The 19,990-nt window shown below is 33.8% G+C and overlaps 1 protein-coding gene across 8 annotated transcripts in view; it reads right to left on the bottom strand.

Moving 5' to 3' along the window:
* Nucleotides 1-19,990, bottom strand: part of LOC114326563 (zinc finger protein 260-like) — a 346,266-nt gene that overhangs the window by 313,077 nt on the left and 13,199 nt on the right. For 2 of the 8 annotated variants that reach the window (XM_050662211.1, XM_050662209.1), the window contains one exon: nt 15,477-15,949. The exons of 5 other annotated variants lie outside the window; for them this stretch is intronic. In XM_050662211.1, coding sequence (XP_050518168.1) covers nt 15,477-15,672 — 196 coding nt within the window. In that variant the 5' untranslated portion in view covers nt 15,673-15,949. Of the gene's footprint in view, nt 1-15,476; nt 15,950-19,990 lie in introns of those variants that run through there. One more of the 8 variants, XM_050662208.1, reaches the window with a different exon arrangement.

Here is a 19,990-nt window from a genome sequence, read left to right on the forward strand (position 1 = left end):
AGCCGCAAAGTAGGAGGATCCTCAAAGCCAATTTTAGGTGTCCGTTACATAAAACCTTCGACATTAGGGTGGATCGAAAAACGGGTTTTTTCTGTTATACAATTCTAATAGCACGGAAAACTTGCGCATAGACGTCATTAAAAAGGGAAAAATAATAAAAAAAATTTTTTTTCAAATTTGAAATCGCGCAGAAGGCATAAAGTTACAAAAAAAGACAAAATACCGGTAATTTTCAAAAACACGTAAAATTACAAAAAAAAGTCTGTTTTCGTTCTAATAGTGAAAAAAGTGTTGTCAAGAGTGTCCTTAATGCATACAAAAGATAATTAGACCCATTCCCGTTTAACTGAATTCGCGCAAAAAGCATAAAATTGCAGGTTGTTTCGTAAAATAACGATATTTCATTATTTTCGACGATTTTTAAACATGTGCCAAAACCATACAAATTGTATTTTTAATTTGTAATAGTGTAAAAACTATTCAAAATAGTTTTCCTAATCCATAAAAAATACTTTCGGACCTATTATTCCTTAACTGTATTCGCGCAATAGGTCTAAAGTGTAGTATACGTAAGTTGTACAGTCCCGTAAAAACGCGGTTTTCCATATCTGATGAGTGTTTTTTAACACATTAAGGTTTGTAATAAGACTATAACAAGTGATTTACAAACAAATTTATTAGCCAACACATCATATTGCAGCTCTCAGCTCATTTCAACATTTAATCTGTGCTGAAATGACCCAGGACTCACGACGAGGACGTGGCTGCAAGGCGAGGCCCACCCCCACCCTACCCAACCAACCAACCAGGGTGAATGTTATTTACAATACTTACAGTAATTATTTACTCTGTACTATGTATGTATTTGTTGTAGGCAAAAGGTTATTTACATAGAAGCCCCTTTAAATTCTGACTTTGAATTAAATGTGGGCATCAGTTGCCTTGATTTTAAAGTATAGCCCGAATATAGCCATCTCGATTTTCAAGCCCGCACAATTTTTCTGCTGCCTCTGTAACCAGTTTTACACACCTCTCAACTGACTGGGTGTGGGTGTGGCATGGGAATTTGAGGTATTTAAGCTCTGGTAAAATTTTGTCTTTCAATAAAGAAGTAATATGTGCAATTGGTATCTTGGACAGTTGTGGCGGTGGTGTTAACTTACAGATTGACCAATCAATAAGTTCGGTATAGTCGTTTGCACTAAAATTTATTGAAGGTATTTTAAAGTCCCTAACGCATCCTTCAGCTGATGGCTCATTACTGGATTTTAGGATCCTCCTGTAGCCAAGTTCCCTAATGTGTGGTCTTTCATCCATTATGATAGCCAACATCATATTTTCAGGGTGGCAGAAGAATGCGTTCCTTTGAACTACTGGATCAAGGATTTTCTTGATATTGTCCGGTAGATGTCTGGTTGTTTTAATACCTTCAAAATATGCCTCGGTCCATCTTTCACAGTGTAGTTTTTCTTTATATCACACCAAACAGGTGCATATGTCTTCACTATGTAATTTGCAAGAGTCTGTAACTCAATTGTTGGAGTAGTTTGGGAGACAAACAATCTTAAAACCCGGTTAGCACAGGTTAGCCAACCAGAGTGACTGATGCGTCCAGGATTCTTAGCAGCCAATTCTGGATTACAGATTCCTGTGTTGACCGCTCTGACAATATCTAGGAGTTACTGCTGATCTTTACTCAGATCGGTTTTAGTGATATCAATGACTTCTTCTGATTGGATCGGCCCAAAATCTACAACAGGGAGTTTCTCACAGCCATGGAGTTGTTTTCCAATTGGACCGCTGAATGAAACTGGTCCTGTTGTCGTTCCATCCAAGTGATCAAACAAATGCCTATAAGGTAACTCGTTGAAATGTAGCAAGCAGATAAACCATTGTAAAGGACGACGACACTTAACTTCAATGTTATGTACAACACCGCTTTTCCATCCAGTGTTTGTGACTGTTCCATCACATCCGATGGCCTCTACTGCACTTATACCAAATTCCTTCCTTTCTAAGTGTTCGTAAATACTGTATGCAATTTCATTGGCGGTCCCTTTCTTTGGTGTGACATGACCAGTGTATTTACCACCTGGCTCACTGATCAAGTAGTAACGTGTGCGAGTTCAACTACGGGTGGGCGAGTCCACTCGGTGCCGGCGAAGGGGAATAAGCATTATTCTTTTGCGCGAATACAGTTAAGGAATATCCGGTCTGAAAGTATTTTTTATGGATTAGGAAAACAATTTTGAATGGTTTTCATACTATTACAAATTAAAAATACAAATGGTATGGTTTTGGAATATGTCTAAAAATCGTCAAAAATAATGCAATATCGTTATTTTACGAAACAACCTGCAACTTTAGGCTTTTTGCGCGAATTCAGATAAACGGGAACAGGTCTAATTATTTTTTGTATGCATTAAGGACACTCTTGACAACACTTTTTTCACTATTAGAACGAAAACAGACTTTTTTTTGTAATTTTACGTGTTTTTGAAAATTACCGGTATTTTGTCTTTTTTTGTAACTTTAGGCCTTCTGCGCGATTTCAAATTTGAAAAAAAAAATTTTTTATTATTTTTCCCTTTATAGTGACGTCTATGCGCAAGTTTTCCGTGCTATTAGAATTGTATAACAGAAAAAACCCGTTTTTCGATCCACCCTATTCGACATCCTTCTAAACGCGGCTCTGGCCTGCTCTATCCTAGATCTAATTTCGCCGTGAATCTCTGAGTTACAATTTAACTGATATCAAAGGAAAACAATATCAAGTCGCTCAAGTTTTGTATTATTTACAAATATAGACGGTTTTTTATGGCAACTATTAGATAAACTGAAAAGTCTCAGATACAGAATCCACCATTATAATAAAAATTTAAATGGTAAATAATTATTTCAATCTGAAAACTTTTCTTGTTGAAAATTCTTTCTGCTACATCCTTACTCTGTGACTTTTACAATTTATAAGACAACAGATAGTCCGTTCTTTAACGGTAAAATATTGCAAAACCTCTAAATTTTAAAGAACCGCTTGGATTGACATGAAATCTGGCATACACATAGCTAATAAGTCAAAGAAAAATAGTGATATTGTGCTTTTGCCCTGGGGGTGGTTTTCACCCCCTCTTGTGGGTGAAAAAATATTCGTCCAAAGAAATTCAGGAAATGGATAAACTGGCTAATTTTAAGTAACTTTTCTTCTATAGAGTTTTTTCATTAAATCAATACTTTTCGAGTTATTTGACAGTGAATATGTTCATTTTTTCAACAAAATAACCACGCTGTTAGACGGTTTTTCGTAAATAACTCAAATAGTAAGTATTTTTTTGAAAAAATATTTTTAGCAAAAATATAGCCTGTAAAAAATTTAAAAAAATAGTGTATATATCACGTCTCTACACCTAGTAGAAGCAGAGTTATAGCTAATGAAAAATAGGTTCATATTCGTCAAATTCCAAATGGAACACTTTAAAGTGAAATAACCAAAAATTAAGCACATTTCGGGGAAAATTCATTACAACTTATTTAAAGTGTTTAAAAAAAGCTTCATTTTTGTTTTATAAAAAAAATTTCTAACATCAAAATTAAACAAGTTACGCTCAAAATAAAGTTGAGCGTAACTTGCTTAAATTTAATGCTAGAAACTTTTTGTAAAAACAGAAATAAAGCTTTTTTTAAACACTTTAAAAAAGTTATAATAGGTTTTCCCCAAAAAGTGCTTAATTTTTTGGATATTTCATAGTCCTGTCGCCAGGGGGGGTACAACGGCCTCCTGTATTCAGATGGACTTACCCAAGTTTTTCTTATGTATTTTGACCCGTAGAACACGAATTTTTTGGGTAACAGTTGATCCGGATGTCGATAAGATTGTTATAAACAAAGAAGTTGAGGAATTACATAACAGCGATTTCTCGCAAAACAAAACATGTTTTTGTATTTTTTGGGCCATTCTAACCAAAAAGTGTTCCTACAAATTTTTTCGTAGGATGCATAGTTTTCGAGATAAACGCGGTGGAACTTTCAAAAAAATCGAAAAATTGCAATTTTTGTACCCGAATAACTTTTGATTAAAAAATAAAATAGCAATTCTGCTTACCGCATTTGAAAGTTCAAGTCAAAGTATATCGGTTTTAGTTATTTGCATTGCTAAAAATTTATTATTTTATTGTTAAACAAAAGTATAAACACCTAGTGCTGGAGTGATGTTTTCAATGATTTCTCATTTAAAATCGAACGAGTAGGTAGAGTAGGTACAAGTGCAAGCGAGGCTATTTCTACGTAGCATGCATGTAAACGCATGTATTAGGCACGGGAAACACTATGTGTTTATAGCTTTTTTTAGCAATAAAATGGCCCAAAAAATACAAAAACATGTTTTGTTTTGCGAGAAATCGCTGTTATGTAATTCCTCAACTTCTTTGTTTATAACAATCTTATCGACATCCGGATCAACTGTTACCTAAAAAATTCGTGTTCTACGGGCCAAAATACATAATGAAAACTTGGGTAAGTCCATCTGAATACAGGAGGCCGTTGTACCCCCCCTGGCGACAGGACTATCACGTCGAAATATTCTATTTGAAATTTGGTGAATATGAATCTATTTTTCATTGGCTATAACTCTGGTGGTTCTACGAGATCCAGAGACCTAACGAGTACACTATTATTTTTACTTTTTTATAGGCTATATTTTTGCTAAGAACGTTTTTTTCGACAAAATACTTACTTTTTGAGTTATTTGCGAAAAACCGTCTAAAAATGTGGTTATTTTGTTGAAAAATTAACATATTCAGTCGCAAATAACTCGAAAAGCGTTGACTTGACGAAAAAGCTCTATAGAACAAAAGTTACTTAAAATTAGTCAGTTTACCCATTTCCGGACTTATTTTAGACATATATTTTTTCACCCCCAAGAGGGGGTAAAAGTCACCCCCAGGGCAAAAGCACACATCGGCACAATATCACTTTTTTTCTTTGACATGTAAGCTATACGTATGCCAAATTTCATGTCAAACCAAGCGGTTCTTTAAAATGTAGAGCAAAAACCGTGAAAGAATGGACTAAGACGACGAATATAGAAAACGAAAAGAACTCCATTATATGCAATCACATTCCGTTTTCATTCGTCTAGGAAAAGGAAAGAAAGAAATTTCCTAGTACTCAAATCTGAGTAAAGATAGAAAGGGAAAGACGGTTTATGCTTGCTTTCGATTCAGAGGGACGCACAATCCCTGGACAGCTGTTTCCTCAGCAGAGGTAGCGTGCACACCTCTGAAGCAAAACCAGGCAAAGGTTGGCAAAGTTGGCTTGGTTTTGCTTCAGAGCTGTGCACGCTGGCCCTGCTGAGGAAATCTGTAGGAAAGAAACAGCTGTCCAGAGATTGTGCATCCCTCTGAATCGAAAGCAAGCATAAACCGTCTTTTCCTTTCTATCTTTACTCAGATTTGAGGACTAGGAAATTTATTTCTATCCTTTTCCTAGACGAATTAAAACGGAATGTGACTGCATATAGTAGAGTCTTTTTCGTTTTCTATATTCGTCGTCTATTGTCTTATAAATTGTAAAAGTCACAGAGTAAGAGTGCACCAGGAGACAACGAAAATAATCTGATAAGAAACCAAATCGACTACATTCTTGTCAACAAAAGATTTAGAAATGGGATTAAAAGCGTTAAAACGTATCCTAGTGCTGATGCAGACTCCGACCACAATCTACTTCTTGCCAACGTTAATATTAAACTGAGGAAACAACAGAAAAAAAAGTAACATTCAGAGACTAGATTTGTCAAAGCTTGAGAATGATCAATGCCAATAACAAATAAATGAAGCAGTTGCACCAGCATTCACAGAAGCGTCAAAAAAAGATATTATATATAGTGCCTGGAATGAAATGAAATCGGCAGTACTTAACGCTGGGCAAACGTTTGTAGGTAAAAAAGAACCAATTGCCAAAAATGACTGGATGACACCAGGTATTATAAAACTCATACAAGAAAAAGGAAAATACAAAAATACAAATAAAGAAAAATACAAGCAATTGAAGAAACTAGTAGAAACACAGATCAAGGAAGCTAAATAACGCTGCATGGAAGAAAATTGCAGAGAAATAGAAGAATTTAATATGAAACATGACACACATAACCTACATAAGAAACTGAAAGAAATCACAGGTAATACACGGAAGAGAATACCACAAGTTATACGAAACTCCATTGGAGATCTCCAATTATCAGAAAAGGAAAAACAACAGACTTGGGAGCAATACATCAAGGATTTATTTGCAGATAATAGGGAAGAAATATATGAAACATTACCAACTAATGAAAATTTAAAAATTCTGACATCAGAGGTGAAACAGGCAATTAAAAACTCAAAAAGTGGTAAAGCGGCAGGTCCCGATGAAATTCCTGTAGAAATATTAAAAATCCTGAATGATGAAAAGATAGAATGTCTAACTAAATTATTTAACAAAATATACCACGACGTTCAACTACCTGATGAATGGTTAAATCTATCTTTCTACCCTTACCCAAGAAAAAAAATCCTAAATCTTGCGATGAGTACCGATTAATTAGTCTTATGAGCCACACCTTAAAATACTACTTAAAGTTATTCAACAGCGTATATATAAAAAATGCGAAGAACAATTAGGCAACACACAGTTTGGATTTAGAGGTGGAATGGGAACAAGAGAGGCATTGTGCGCAATGACGGTACTATTACAAAAATGCAGGGAATACAATAAAAACGTATTCATATGTTATATAGATTTCCAAAAGGCGTTTGACAGAGTTCAACATGGTAAACTCATACATGCATTGAAACACATACAGCTGGATCCCATGGATATTAATTTAATCAAAAATCTATACTACAATCAAACAGCGGTCGTACGGGTAGAAGACAGTGAGACAAACCAAGTGGAAATTCAAAGAGGAGTCAGACAGGGATGCGTGCTGTCGCCAAAATTATTCAATGTGTACTCCCAACTAATATTTCAGGAGGCACTATGGGAAAGAACTGAATGTGTAAGGATTGGAGGGAGCATCATTAATAACATAAGATTTGCAGACGATACCGCAATCAGGCAGAGAATATAGACGATTTACAAATTCTCCTAGATATCATTAACAGAGAAAGCAAAAAGATGGGATTAACAATGAATATAAATAAAACCAAATTCATGGTGATCTCAAAAAACCCTGTTGACAACATACATCTGACATTGGAGGGTAAACTGATAGAAAGGGTCGAGAAGTAAAATAAGAATTGGATTATGGCCCTTAGATTGAGGTTCGTTGAATGTTATGTTTGGTCGCAACTACTATATGGAGTAGAAGCTTGGATTCTAAAAGTTCCTTGGACTGCAAAAGTCTCAAACGAAGAAATGTTAAGATAAATTGGACATGGCAGGAAGCTTATGAACACAATTAAAATAAGAAAAACATCATATTATCTGGGCCACATACTTCGTAACGATAAATACTCTCTGCTACACGTCATCATGCAAGGAAGAGTAGAGGGGGAAAAAGGCTTTGGAAGAAAGAAGAAATCTTGGCTGAGGAATATCAGAGATTGGACTAACCTCAGTGTTGAACAGATATTTCACGTTGCAAAAGACAGAGAAGCATTTAAAAAAGTGATCGCCAACCTTCGCTACAAACGGCATAAGAAGAAGAAGAATGCACCAGAAAGAATTTTTAACAAGAAAAGTTTTCAGATTTAAATAAATATTTACCATTTTAATTTTTATTATAATGGTGGATTCTGTATCTGAGACTTTTCAGTTTATTTAAGAGATGTCGCTGATTGCGTCCCAAAGTGGATTTTAAATGATCTTTGAAATTCCACATAAGTAGATGGGTTGGCTTGGTTTTGCTTCAGAGGTGTTCACGTTGGCTCTGCTGAGGAAGTCTATAAGACAGAAACAGCTGTCCAGGGATTGTGCATCCCTATAAATCGAAAGCAATAAACCGTCTTTTCCTAGCAACTATTAGGTTTAATTAATATATTATGCAATTAGTGACATTCTTGAAAACCTATTAAGGCGATGTTAAGTCACAACGACGACCTCTCGTGAATTTCGGCTGGACTAGCTTTGAGGGTGTTTTCAATGTCAAATGCCGAGCGCAAAATGCATTTGAAACAAGTAGGTACACTAGAAGTCAAACAATATAGAATGCACGTAATTTTCCCCTTGTTGACATATTCTAAATTTGAAAAAATATATAGGGAATAATCAGATTTTTTTGACATGCCATTCATATTACAGCGAGCATTTTATTGGCTAGAAGTAGTGGCGATTCTATATGACGTCATTATTATATTTGGTCAGATGGTAAATGGTAACTGACGTCTGTCATAATGTAGGTTAAATATAACGTCAAATTATTATTTTGAAATTATATTTTATTTATTTAGTTTAAATTTTAACAGCAGTTTATTTTTTCACCAACTTCACTTTTCCTGCCCTATCCTTGTCTTGTTGTATGGTAGGTTTTGATTAGGGATATACTTTGAGCTTAAATTGGCGGTAAACCATACCCCCCAGAGAACCTCATGTAGTTGTACCCCCCCCCCCTTAGGATCATTCTGGTTGCGTCATTGAGCAGACGTTCAAAAAACAAATAATGTTGTAACCATGGATATTTTCTGCTTTAATGTGTTATATATTGTTGGAAACAGAAGATTTCAGAAAATAATTCTCAATCAGAACCAAAAAAAATAAAAAAATTCAATTTTTGGACTTTGGCTGCTCTTAGTCACAACAACAACCTCTGGCACCCCTTCTGAATCAAAACCCTTCCTGGTATACGCCACTGGTACTGGTAGCTTTTTTATAGCCTATTAAGTGGGTGATCGACGAGCGAGCCATAATACCGCGGTTTTAAGAACAACGGTTTTACTCGCGGCTCGTTGGTGCTGATCGACTAGCGAGCAAAACAGTCGTGTCAACCGTCCACAGCCAACATGTCGTAACCTTGTTATTTTCTTTCCTGTAGGAAGCTCGCAATGATTGATTTTTTTTCTTGACATCGGCTCTAGTTGAGTTGGGTTCATGTTTTTTACGATATTTAAGAGTTCATCATATGCGATAAGTCGAATTGCTTTGTTTTTCTACTCTGGCGATGTACATTTCCATAAACAAGAACAGTCTTGTAATCGATATATAAATTATAATAAAAAGTCGTGGTAGTAAAAATTCATAGGTGGTCATAATAATATGGCCAGGGACTGTAAATATATAGAATAAATTTAAATACATAAGAACAATACATTTTTATAAAAAATTAGAAAAAAAAAGCATGAAGGAGAAAGAAAAGAAATTAACGAAATAAAGAAAGAAATTAATATAAATTCTAATAAAAAGTCGCAACTGAGAGTTCGCATATCTATGATTAAAAACTCGTCTTTTCACTTCAACTGTCGCCGAAAACTGCCGGCTTGGCTCGCCAGCCGTGATACACGCGCAGTTTTGAACGACGAGCCAAGTAAAAATAAAACAAATTGACGAGCCGCGAGCCAGGCTTGTCGGTAAATAAAACCGCGGTATTGCAATGATAAAGCCCTGATCGACAGGCGAGTAAAACCGCGGTTTTGTGGCTCGTCGGTAAAGCTCGCCAGTGTATCATTGCAATACCGCGGTTTTATATACCGACGAGCCTGGCTTTTGGCTCGTCAGTTTGTTTTATTTTTTACTTGGCTCGTCGTTCAAAACCGCGCGTGTATCACGGCTGGCGAGCAAAACCGGCAGTTTTCAGCGACCGTTGAGGTGAAAAGACCAGTTTTTAATCATGGATATGCGAACTCTCAGTTGCGACTTTTTATTAGAATTTATATTAATTTCTTTCTTTATTTCGTTAATTTCTTTTCTTTCTCCTTCATGCTTTTTTTTTCTAATTTTTTATAAAAATGTATTGTTCTTATGTATTTAAATTTATTCTATATATTTACAGTCCCTGGCCATATTATTATGACCACCTATGAATTTTTACAAAAATTAACTATTTCACTAAGTACGTTTTGTTTAAAATATGATTTTTAAATTTCATTTTGTTATGCAATGTTAATGTTATTCATTAACTATAATATTTGAAATATTTGAAAATATTACATACAGTTAAACCTCGATATAACGGACTAATTGGGGGGCCGGGGTGTCCGTTAAAGCCGAAAGTCCGTTATATAAAAATAGGTTTAAAATAAATAAAAAAACTTCTTTTTTGAAAATATGTACACTGTATTTAAATATAAATAAAAAACACAAACAAAATTCTATTTAATTATCTTCAGAAATTAGTCGTGAAGTGACGTTGTTTGATATCGACACGCTTGCTTTCGGTAATCCTGCTTTGAAAAAGGAATCAAGTTTTGTTTGCACTTTTGAAGTTTGCTGTTTTTTTATAATCAACTCTCTAAAATTACGAAATTGCGTATAATACAGTTGAACTTCGTTGTCCGAATAATCAATAAATGTTATTAGATCGTTAAGATGCGATCTTACCTCTGAGAACTTCATTTTTTGCAGCGTTGTTTTGCCTTCTTTGCTATCTTCACTTCCATCCTCATGTTTTAGGTTCATAACTTCATCTGCTATTTCACTTTCAGTAGTGATATTATACCCAGGGACACCTTCATCTACTTCTAGCCATTTTAAAATAAAACATCTCAGCTACCTACTTTTTCTCCGGCATTATTAGATATGTATTGTCTTACAGAAATCAGGAATTTCCAACCCTTCTAATCTTATGTCTGCATCTTGGCCAACAGACAATTTTTTTTTACTAGATATTCGTTTGGTTTCCAAAATTATTCCCTGATCCATGGGTTGAATATGCGATGTTGTATTTTTGGCAAAAACATACAACTAAAGTTTCTAGGTAGGTGTAGCATTTGGGGTCCACGGGGGACCCCGTTGGTATTCAATGTATCTTGGTATATGACAGGTCAAGCATGTATCATATCAACAGGACGTTTTGAATTTTTTTACATTTGACCGGATTTTTCGTCCGTTATATCCGAAGTCCGTTATATAGAGGTCCGTTATATCGAGGTTTTACTGTATTTATATTTTTTTAATATATTCTTCAACTTTAATCCGATGGAAAATTATTTGGGAGCTTTTAAAACGAGAAATTTCCGATGAAAAGGTCACTAACGAAATTGTTTTGATTAAAGAACTAATATATCGTTGAAAATTCCACACCTGTAATTTTGAACCAATCAAAATACGTTATTTTGACAGATCACCATGGCAACGGAGGTATTTTATCGGAAATTTTTTGCTCGTGGGGTACCCAACAGCGAATTATAGTGGAAATTTTTTGACGTTTACAATAACAGAACATTTTTGACAGACTGGTTTTTATTTGTTTACATAATTTAGTTTTGATTCATTTTCTATCACTTGTAGTTACTCAAAACTTATGTAAAATTGAAGAATATACTATTTTCTATCTTGAAATGGTATTCCCATGCAACTACAATGAGTAGAAATTACGAATTTGAAAGCCTAAATAATTGCTGACAAAGCTATGGCGCGCTATTAATCTGTTCACGCAGCTTTGGATTTTTAAATGCAAATTTGGTGTGGAATTTTCTTACCGAATACCACGCGAAGTCAAATTAATATCCGGAAATTTTTTTTTGATCATGAATATTTTTAGAAAATTTCCCTCGTCTGCGACTCGGGAAATTTTCAAACTATTCATGATCTCAAAAAAATTTCCGGAAATAATTTGACCTCTAGTGGTATTACTAGTGAAAACACAATGACAAATTGAAGCAAAAAAAATTTAACTGCATTCAAGGTATGCCAAGACGAGTACTAGTGGTAATCAAATTTAGAGGGGCTCAGCAAAATGTTAAAAAAATACAAATATGTGATATTTTCAAATGGTTTATTGCTGTTTATTATTAAATGTATTGTGGTATATTATGAACCCTCTGTATAAATCATAATTTAAATATGATGTTATTAACCTTTAGGGTATCGAACATACATAAAAACAATAGCTTATAGTTTGTATCACATGTTTATTACGAGTGAACTTGAACTGTATTTGTTATGGTTCAGATAGGTATAAAAACACGCTGAGCAATCAGTATGGATATAGATATACAAATAATTATTAGACGTTAGTATGTAGTAAGGCGCTATGAATCATTAATGTTATTGTTTAGATATTGGATACCAGTGAATAAAATATAATGTATAGTAAGACGTGTTTAGTCTTTTTAATTAATTAGAACCAGAAGGCAGTAACAACACACTATTTAATACAGTATTATATTTAATAATAAACACCAATAAAACATTTAAAAATATCACATATTTTTGTTTTTTCAATATTTTGCTGAGCCCCCTCTAACTTTGATTACCGCTAGTACCCGTCTTGGCATACTTTAAATGCAGTTAAATTTTTTTTACTTCAATTTGGCATTGTGGTTACAACGATATATTAGTCCTTTAATCAAAACAATTTCGTTAGTGACCTTTCCTTGGAAATTTCTCGTTTTAAAAGCTCCCAAATATTTTCCATCTGATTAAGGTGAGAAGTTGAAGAAAATATTAAAAAAATATAAATATGTAATATTTTCAAATATTTTATTGCTGTTTATTATTAAATACAGGGTGTCCCGGAAAATAGTGCGTTCCTTTAAGGTATGGAGAGAATACACAATTTGGAACAAAAAAGTCCTATACCATCTTTTTCTAAAGTTAACCCTTTCCAAAAAAAAGTTAACATTGTTTTCCATATACCTGTATTTTAATGTTTGGAAATTTTAATAAACTGGCAACATCGTACGCACTACGGCATAATAACATAATAAGAACTCGTTTGTGATTGTGATTAACAGTATTTAAAATAATCCAACCTAATAGTAGGTAATACTTATGTATTTACTATTTGTTTACTAAAATTATTTTCTTTTGAAATGTATTGAAATACCTATTGCATAATTTTAAACGAATTACACATCTTTTAACATAAAAACACATCTTTTAACTAAACTACTATTATGTATTTAGTAAGGTTTAAATGGGTTGAATGCTGAGTATTGCTGAGGGCTTTAACTGAATTACATAGTTTTAATAGTTTACAGTGGAACTTAAATACACCAGATAATGTCTCAGTAATTTGTTTACTTGTGAACTGAAATAACTAAGTTGTACTTACTTGAAAATAATTAATATACCGAATAGATGTTTCAAGTAACCTTTCACAAACACCATTCATAGGTAATAACATAATAGGTAATACACTCACTATTCGAAAACATTTTCGGCATTGACACTAAACAGGATTCTTTAAAACTATCTGCTTACTATCATCTTCTATCTATTTACATGGGACTGTCTATGCTTAAATTTGCGTACCGCACATAGTTGTCAGATTTAAATTTGGATACCAAAATACATTTTAATTTTTTGGTCAAACGGTTGCATTTAGAAAAAAATGTTATAAGAGTTTTTTGTTCTACATGGTGCCTTCTACCTATACCTTTAAGGAACGCACTATTTTCCGGGACACCCTGTATATTATAGTTACTGCATAACATTAACATTGCATAACAAAATGAAATTTAAAAATCATATTTTAAACAAAACGTACCTAGTGGAATAGTTGATTTCATAGGTGGTCATAATAATATGGCCAGGGACTGTATATATTTCAGTGCCATTTAAGCGAAACATTTGTGTAATTTAATTCAGCATCAAATTAGTGAGAAGTCACAGAATAGGAAACAATTGTTCCCTATTCTGTGGTTAATTAAGTGTAAGAGTAGTCTAGGCTAAACTTCGCTCATTATTTTGTATGTATATTATTATTTTTGTTTTTAATAAAGACCTTTATTATTATATATTGCTTATGAGACTCTTCTTATTTATGGTAAAGTAAATCGCCAAAGTACAAAAACAAAGCAATTCGACTTACCGCATATAATATTTATGTTAAACTCTTAAATATCGTAAAAAACATGAACCCAACTCAACTAGAACCGATGTCAAGAAAAAAATTCAATCATTGCGAACTTCCTTAATGAAAGAAAGTAACAAGGTCACGACATGTTGCCTGTGGACGGTTGACAACGACTGTTTTGCTCGCTAGTCGATCAGCATCAACGAGCCGCGAGTAAAACCGTCGTTCTTTAAAACCGCGGTATTATGGCTCGCATGCCGATCACAGGGACACTGACGAGCTTTACCGACGAGCCACAAAACCGCGGTTTTACTCGCCTGTCGATAAGGCCTTTAGAGTGTTTTATATTTTTGCGATTTCCCGAATACTAGGTTTTTTAACTTTTGATGTCAAATATCTCTGGATCCTTAGATGATAAAAGGTCCTTTTTACAGTACAGTGGAACCCCGATAAGTCGGCCCCGATAACCCGGAAGTCCGGCTAACCCGGACCGATTTTTATCAAACATTTCAACAATAAAAATGTATGTAATATAATATTTGAGAGATAATGGGTATTTGTGTAATTTGAGCTACACATACGATAGTAGAAATGACTGATGGCACACGATGATCATTGTCGTGTTATAAGAAACAACAGGCACCTGTAGTATCCTTTATTTATTTCAAACTGTCTTAGCATTGTTTAAAAAATACTAAAAGACTGAAAGATGAAATGGTATACATTTTTATTTTACTAAAAGACTATTAAAAAATTATTTTTAAACAATGGGCTTAGTCTTGACTGTTATTAAATAATATAACATCGTTGCGATTGAGACCATATTGTGTGTAGTACAGTCGTATTGTTCGCTTCCGTTCTGTAATCGTTCGTAAATCTATTCAGATTTTGTGTGCGTGTTTTTTGTCTATAAGGGCAACAAAACGTAAAAATGTTGTAGTGACAATGGAAAGAAACTAGAAGCATTAGGTAGAATTGATAAAGGCGTAATTGATACGTAATTTAGATGTGTACTGTGCATATATATTCCATGTTATTTCAATTATAACGGAGTTTATTTGTAAGTATACCGTATTTTATTAATTTTTACCATTTTCTCCGGCTAACCCGGATTTTCGCTAACCCGGATCGGCCGCGGTCCCGATTAATCCGAGTTAACGAGGTTCCACTGTAGTTCTAAATAGATAATATCAAGGTCCTGGTAAAGTTTTATTGAAAAATGTACAAAATAGTAAAATAAAAAATAAAATCTAAACTTTTTTGGGTTTGTTTGTAAAAGTATTTTAAAAATATTAAAAATACTTAAATGTTTTTTTCACCCTAACTTTACAAAAATCTACGCGGAACTAAACAATACATGTTGTAGTTTCAAAATAGAAAATAATTAGGTCTTTAAGTACTTTCGTTGCAGAGATAGTTGACATAATGTTAACATGGTCGTTAATTGGGACTTCGGGTGCCCTTAACATCGTGAATTTGACGTCAACATTAATAACACACTGAAAAAATGGTTTGGGTTGAAGCTTTATTATGCTTTTTATTTACTTACCATCTTGTTCTTCTTCGGTTTTTATAGGATACTTAAGGTCTACAGAATCAAATGTATCACTGGCACTTTCCTTCTTAGGCTCCTCCTTGATCTCGATTTTAAAGGTATCCAGTAGTGCATCACCCACCTCATCATCGTCTTCTTCTTTTTTACACACTTCACTAAATTCTTGTTTTACTTCTATTTGATCACACATGATTTTATCTGTTTCAGTATTGTGTTTATACTCCAGAGTAGAGTAACCAAGTGTACAAAGTGGTGTACTAAGAATATATTTTCAATTCAGAACAATGAAACAAAGTCATAGCATATTCCCACCATATTTTCTTCTTTTTACTGGTTATGTCCTTCGTTAACTCTGGATCAAACACATCTTGCCTCAGCGATCAGTGTCTATACTTATATCTATTGTCTAATTCTTTTAATATTCTGCTTGGGTGTAGCTTTCAAGTTTTTGAGAGGGATTTTCAAACCTGAAAGAAAGAGGATTTTGGTTTACAACTTAATATTAAGTAAAGTATACAATTCTTAGTATACTGATGGCAAAAAAATTGCAACATATTCTTATAATATAACATAATATTCTTGTTTCATATTATAATATTCTTATTATTTGATAAGATTATAAAGAAATTTGTAACATCATTTTCATAAAAAAATTGATAATGAGTGGCTCTTCCTTGATTTTGTATACACTAAGTTACTCTATGGGTAGGGTTACCATAATTTATTAAGGCCAAATACGGACAGGGGTAGTCCAAGGGGTTGTAGAAAATATAAAATGTGAATTTGACTGTGTTGCTACCTCTACATTGTACATACAGTAGAACGTCAATAATCCGGATTAATTGGGACCAGACCCCATCCGGATTATCGAATGTACCTCAAAAAACGCCAGTATACACATAAAAGTACAACAAACGTTTTAAAATTTTATGTTTTCTCTTGTACAGTAAAGCGTCTAGAGGTGAAATTAATCAAAACATTTTTTTATGTTTAAACACTGTATTGTAATTAATTTATAATAGCACCATGTGTATGGTAAAAACATTAGACACTATTTGGGCTTCTAAAAAAAATGTGTAAAATATTTCTTAACTGCGGTAGAGGTTCGTTTTTGCAGCGAAGTTCTTAATTTATTTTAAAAGAATCAGATATTTTTGCTAGATACAAATCCGGATTATTGACGGTCCGGATTTTTGATGTCCGGATTATCGACGTTCTACTGTATATATGCGAAATAAATATGGCACAATTAAAAGTATAGTTAACATACAATAACTATACAATACAATATGCAACTAACATCGAAGATCTCTGCCAGCTTAAAATACATATACACCTATGTTTTAACATACTTTAGACCTAGAAATAGTTATTTATGTATTACGAGCGAAAGTGATACATTATTGCTTGAGAGTAAGAGTTACCACACGACGCGTAGCGGAGAGCAGTAATTACTTGAAAGTAATAATGTCACTTTTTGCTTGTAATACATACAACATTTTTTTACAATCACTTAATAAAATGAAACTATTTTTAAATCATTAAGTTTATGAGTTTGAATATTCAATTTATTTGTATTGTATGGATGTATGGTTGCTACAAACGACATGCGTTAAGAAGTATGAATGTTAAATATGTTTGTATGTTTGTATTGTATGATGGTATGGTTGCTACGGACGACATGCATATTTTAAACTTTAACATGCTAGAGCGATAAAGTGACGGTACTCAGTAAACGTCAACTTTTTGTTGCCATTGACAAGCGAAAACGTCTTCTTTATCAAGTGATTGTAGAAGAATAATATTACAGAGATATGAAAAAATAGGTGCTGTGCAGAATGCAATTTCCCACCGTTGGGCCAAGTGTTTTCCATTTTTTTAGTAAAGAAAAAAATCCGTACATTTCTGATATCCAGACATGTCTTTCACATCTGGACTGTCCGTACGAAATCCGGAAGTATGGTAATCCTATCTATGTGGCATTGACCAAATTAAGTAAGTGGTCTATTGTGGAATACTCATCCATATTCTTCTTATGGCATGCCACAGGTCTTCTATAATTGCTGGAGGAGAATGTGGCAACTGATTTAAATTTCGACCTATCATATCCCACACATATTTGATGAGTGACAAATCAGCTGATCCTGATGGCTACTCCAAAGTCTCTACCAGATTCTTGTAAGAACTCCATGGTTCCAGGAAATATGACGCCTTGCGTTATCCTATTAACAGTTTGTAGGCAAGAATGTAAAACTGGTTACAGTACTTTACCAAGTTCTCAGAAGCCGTTAATAAGAACTAGAGTTTGCTTTCCAAACATATAGTACCCCATACCATAATGCTTGTTTGTCTTTCTGTATGACATTCAACAGCAATGTCTATATTTTCATCTCTCACCTCAAGAACGTCTTACCCTTATGTGCCCATCATAGCCAGCCAATCAAAACCTAGATTCATCACTGAAGCAGACAAAATTCCATTGGCTGGTCCAGTTTTGCTGAGCTCTACACTATTCTAAGCGTCCAGCCTTACGCTGTGGTGTCAAAGGTAACACCAAAAAAAAGCAGATGGTAAGCTCTCAGTTCCATTCCAAATAATCAAGTGGTTTTCTCATGATCTTAGATGTTTGACGAGAGAAAAGAAGTATGCCCACTCTCTGTACATGAAGAATCGGTCTGATGTTAATTATTCCAATTTCTCTCGTCTCCGATCAGAATGTAAACGGTTGTCTGATGCATGCTTTTCCCTGTATATTAGAGGTTTAGATGCTGAATTGCAGAATAACCCTTATTCTTTTTGGAAATATATTAGGGATACACTGTCTAGTCACAGCCTTCCTGATTTGATGTTTTATAATGAAAGGTCAGCTTCTAAAGATTTCTTTCAGACTGTTTACTTACCCAGTAATAACGATCTCACGTTACCCAGTGCACATTTACGATAGCAACATCGGTGCTTGCTTCAATATCACTGACTTTACTGTCACTGATATTTTTGATGGTATATGTTCTCTTCCAAACAAAACTTCCAGCGGACCAGATGGTGTTCCTAATTTCCTTTTAAAAAAATGTGTCTGCACTGTTGTTGGGCCATTACTGTTATTATTTAATAAATCTTTACAGTCTTCTACATTTCCAGGTGCTTGGAAGGAGAGTTTTGTTGTACCCATATTTAAAAAAGGTAAGAAGAATGACATAGAAAATTATCGTAGTATATGCATTCAATCCGCAATTCCCAAACTCTTTGATAGTTTGGTAGCTAAGCAGCTGTCGTGGGTGTGCAGGGGTCTGATTTCTGAATCTCAGCATGGTTTTTGCAGACAAAAATCTACAGTCACGAATCCAGTTTGCTACCAATCTGATCTCTTAAAGCATATGGAAGATCGTAAGCAGATTGATGCTATTTATACGGATTTCAGTAAGGCATTTGATCGTGTTGATCACCAAATTCTCCTTAATAAATTGGCATCCATAGGTTTTCATGTCCAGAGAGAGAGAGAGAGAGACATACTTTATTGATACAATGTACCAAAAGGCCATCGACCGAAGTCTTTCAGCCAATTTACACAATTAATATACATTATTACAATATGTTTTTTGTTAATATTAATACAATACAATAATTAAAAAAAATATATATTTGTATGTGGCGGTAATCACCATATCACTGACAATCGAGTTGTTTATTGTCTTGATGTGTAGCAGATTTCTTCAAAAAGAGTTCTTCCTGGATATCCACGGGCCATTCATGTCCATTTTGTTGAGTGGGTTAAAAACTTTTTATCTGGTCGTACCCAACGAGTTAAAGTGGGTGGTCTTTTTTCTGATGTTATTACTGTAAGTTCTGGTGTTCCACAGGGTGGGCATACGTCTCCCCTGTTTTTTGACTTATTTGTTAATGATATCTTTAATTGCTTCTTATATATATATATATATATATATATATATATATATATATATATATATATATATATATATATATATATAGTAAATGTTTAATGTTGGCTGATGATGTAAAATTTTGGCGAGTTGTGAATGACATTGAGGATCAGAAACTTTTACGGGCTGATATGGATCGCTTATTTGATTGGTGCATTTGCAATAATCTTCAGTTATGAGTTGAGAAGTGTTGTTATATTAGTTTTTCCCGTAAGTTAAACAGAATTGATACTGCTTATCACATAGACAGTAAACCTCTTAGATATGTCTCGTCTGTTAGAGATCTAGGTGTTATCATGGATGAAAAGCTCTCATTTGTCGAACATATCAATTCACTATCCGTAAAAGCTTCTAAATTACTTAAATTTGTTAAAAGAAACTCTAAATACTTATCTATTGATGCTGTTAGGTTGATCTATTGTTGTCTAGTCAGATATATCGTCGGTATACTGCGAAAACCAGGTAAATGACAAATTTTAAAATATTGAGTTAAGTATACCAAAATTCTCAGCTTTTCACGTTCTACATACAGGTAAAACTCAATAAATGATACAATTTACCATTCAGCCG

The sequence above is a fragment of the Diabrotica virgifera genome, chromosome 9 (genome assembly GCF_917563875.1).
Source record: "Diabrotica virgifera virgifera chromosome 9, PGI_DIABVI_V3a".
In the NCBI taxonomy this organism is placed as follows: domain Eukaryota; kingdom Metazoa; phylum Arthropoda; class Insecta; order Coleoptera; family Chrysomelidae; genus Diabrotica; species Diabrotica virgifera.